Below are 2,719 nucleotides of genomic sequence, written 5' to 3'. Positions count from 1 at the left end.
GAAAAAAAAAAAAATTTAGCAGGTATTTAATAACAATTCATTATTAAGTCTTAAATATTAAATTCTTAGTCAGTTTACATGAGTATTCAAGTATATCCAGTTGATATTGTTATAAAATTATGAAGTCATTTTAGAAAAAGTAAATTTTGTATTTGTATTAGTAGTTTAATTTCAAGTTTGTATCTATTTTATATACAACCCTGATACACAATTTTTTTTTTAAATCATCTTTAAAAAACTACTTAAAGTAGAAGAAATTTAATTTAAAACTTATGGTATAACAAAGAAATTTATTTTCTTGTTAATTTTATTTAAAAATTAAAAATTAACTAAATTTACCAAGTTTTTCAAAGTACGAATCTTAAATAGGAATAAGGGTTAAGCTAACTATTTCTAAAAAACAACACATAGAAATAAATTTCTTAAATTCAAAACCCTTATGAATTTTAACAATTGCGAATACACAGTAAAACTATTTTAAATATTTAAAATTACTTTATCTTTCAACTTAATTGTATTCAAAACAACAATACAATTTTTATTTATATCCCTTCAATTTAAACTTAACAGTACTGTTCACTTGATGTTAAAACCACTACAAAATAAAAAAGACTAGCCAAATTTTTCTAAATCTGTTATCTATATTTTTTCTGAAGCATTTTAAGAATATAAAAATCACTAATTACTATTTTAATAAAAAAGTGAAAGATTTTAGCTAAAAAGTAACATAATAGTAATAAATTAAGTTTAATTTCAGTATATAATCTGTAACGTAAAAACACAAAACATATTGCACACTTATCTACTTCAAGCAAGTAATTTAACAAAGAATGTAAAAGTTATAAGTTATTTAAAGAATCCATTTTTTTATCCATTTTCATTTTCAAATAATTGCCTCATAGAAATTAAGTTCATTTATAACTTTACCAGCATCACATACATCAGCAGTGGTAAAACCAAGTTATCAATTTCTTTGGTCACAAGCTCAGCAACAGAAACGACGACAATTGCTGTGAACACTCTGAAATCCAAGCTGTAGAGATTGAAGTATTGAAAAACCAGCATGGTTAAACATTGAAAAACCACAGAAGCAAGAAACCCTTCAGCAGATTTTTCACTTCCAAACACTTTGCGCCTGCCAAACTTGAAACCAACAACAGAAGCTGCCGCATCGCCAATTCCAACTGACAAAATTCCGCTCAAGCTGGAAATAGGCAGCCTTGCAGCTGACGGGTTCTTTAAAAATTCCAGCCATATTGGAAGAGAGCAACCCAAAACAAGGTAGAGCGGTGTTAAAACAAACTTTCCAGTGTCTTGGCTACTTTTAAACTGAAGCACCGCTTTGTGAATGTGCTGGTAAAAAGGTTTTATTTTGTAAGCTTCTACAATTATGCAAACTAAAAACACAATTGTCACTGCGCCAGATGCTAGTACAAGTAAATCAATGTCTACAAGCATGCCTGGAATGTAAACAAGCAAAATGACTAGGTGGTAGAACTTTCTGTAGATTGTGATGCTTCTTGAATTATCATGTCTATTGCTATTGTATGATGTGTACATAAGAGTTAGGATGCTAGTTAGCAACCATGAAAATAATAAAAACTGTCTCTCCGGATATTTATTACTTAAGAATTCAAAAAATGAAAAAGGAACTTCAGCAAAGTTTGCTTCTAAAAGTTTACCTGATTCCAGTAATAAAACTACAACAAGTGGCAGCAAGAACTTTAAAAATAAGTCAGAAATGAACTGTTGAATGAAAAAACATATAACTACAATTTTACCAGCTAAGAAAAGTATGAAGTATAGCAAATATTTAGAATTAACTAAAAAGCTTGTTTTCAATGAGCTCATCAAAAAAAAAGTTGATAGTTGCGAGACTAAAATGCTTTCACCATAAGAAAAACTTTTATCTGAATAAAAAAAGCAAATATAAAATAGCAAGCACAACAAAATGATGTACAAAATTAGTGTTATAAGTAAATCATTGGAAATAAGTAAAACTTCATAACTAAGTTTGTAAATACTTATAAGAGATAAAATTGGTAAAGCCAAGTCTAAAGGCACTGCAGCCAAGAAACTATTTACAAAAACAATAACAAAAGTTGACCAAAACACTAGCAAAAACTTTTCTCTGTTTGCTAAATCAATTACACTGAGAAGAAAAATGAGACATCCATAAACTAAGTTTCTACCAGAGGCTTTTCTTTCAAAGTTTTTTAAATTTACTAAACTGTTTTGATTTCTTGTAAACCTGACTTGAGTGTTTATAACATTTACTGCCAGCAAGCCTATGGTAGTTGTTAATTCGTCATTTACCTTAGCTTTGTTGTTCCAAAGAAACAACAAGTATGAAAATATGGTTAAAATATCTTCCACATAACTCATTTGTATAAAAAATATGTATCTGTAAAAGTAAAAGTTAGCCTTTAGTAATATATTTAGTAGAATAGCAGTTTAAGATATTTTTCAACCACCAAAATATGGGCAAAAGTCTGCAGAGCAGAAGCCTAGACTTTTGTATGCCATGAGACAAGCTCAAGTTTACAAAAGTGTTAATCATACTAATTCGATCATCAGATCACAAAAGCTTTGGTAGACCTATACCAGCAACGGTTGCTTCATGCAAAAGCATGATAAACCGTTTGTAGCTTGAAGATTGCAAGATTTTCGGTTGTGACTGACTGATGAGTTCTAATGAGGACCAAGCCGGTCTAAGTCT

General features: G+C 29.1%; 1 protein-coding gene across 1 annotated transcript; it reads right to left on the bottom strand.

Moving 5' to 3' along the window:
* Window positions 1–709: 709 nt before the first annotated feature.
* On the bottom strand, window positions 710–2,389 carry LOC145840387 (uncharacterized). The gene has a single exon (XM_082947632.1). It carries the CDS (start codon window positions 2,383–2,385, stop codon window positions 916–918), a length of 1,470 nt encoding a protein of 489 aa, XP_082803758.1. The 5' UTR covers window positions 2,386–2,389; the 3' UTR covers window positions 710–915.
* Window positions 2,390–2,719: the final 330 nt, after the last annotated feature.

The sequence above is a fragment of the Thalia democratica genome, chromosome 7, assembly GCF_965202585.1.
Source record: "Thalia democratica chromosome 7, ktThaDemo2.hap1.1, whole genome shotgun sequence".
NCBI classification, from domain to species: Eukaryota; Metazoa; Chordata; class Thaliacea; order Salpida; family Salpidae; genus Thalia; species Thalia democratica.
The sequence above is the reverse complement of the archived record's forward strand: the minus strand, read 5'-3'. Positions and strand labels throughout refer to the sequence as shown.

Excerpts from the sequence above, each read along its gene's own strand:
- LOC145840387 (XM_082947632.1), bottom strand. The coding sequence starts at position 2,385 with ATGAGTTATGTGGAAGATATTTTAACCATATTTTCATACTTGTTGTTT.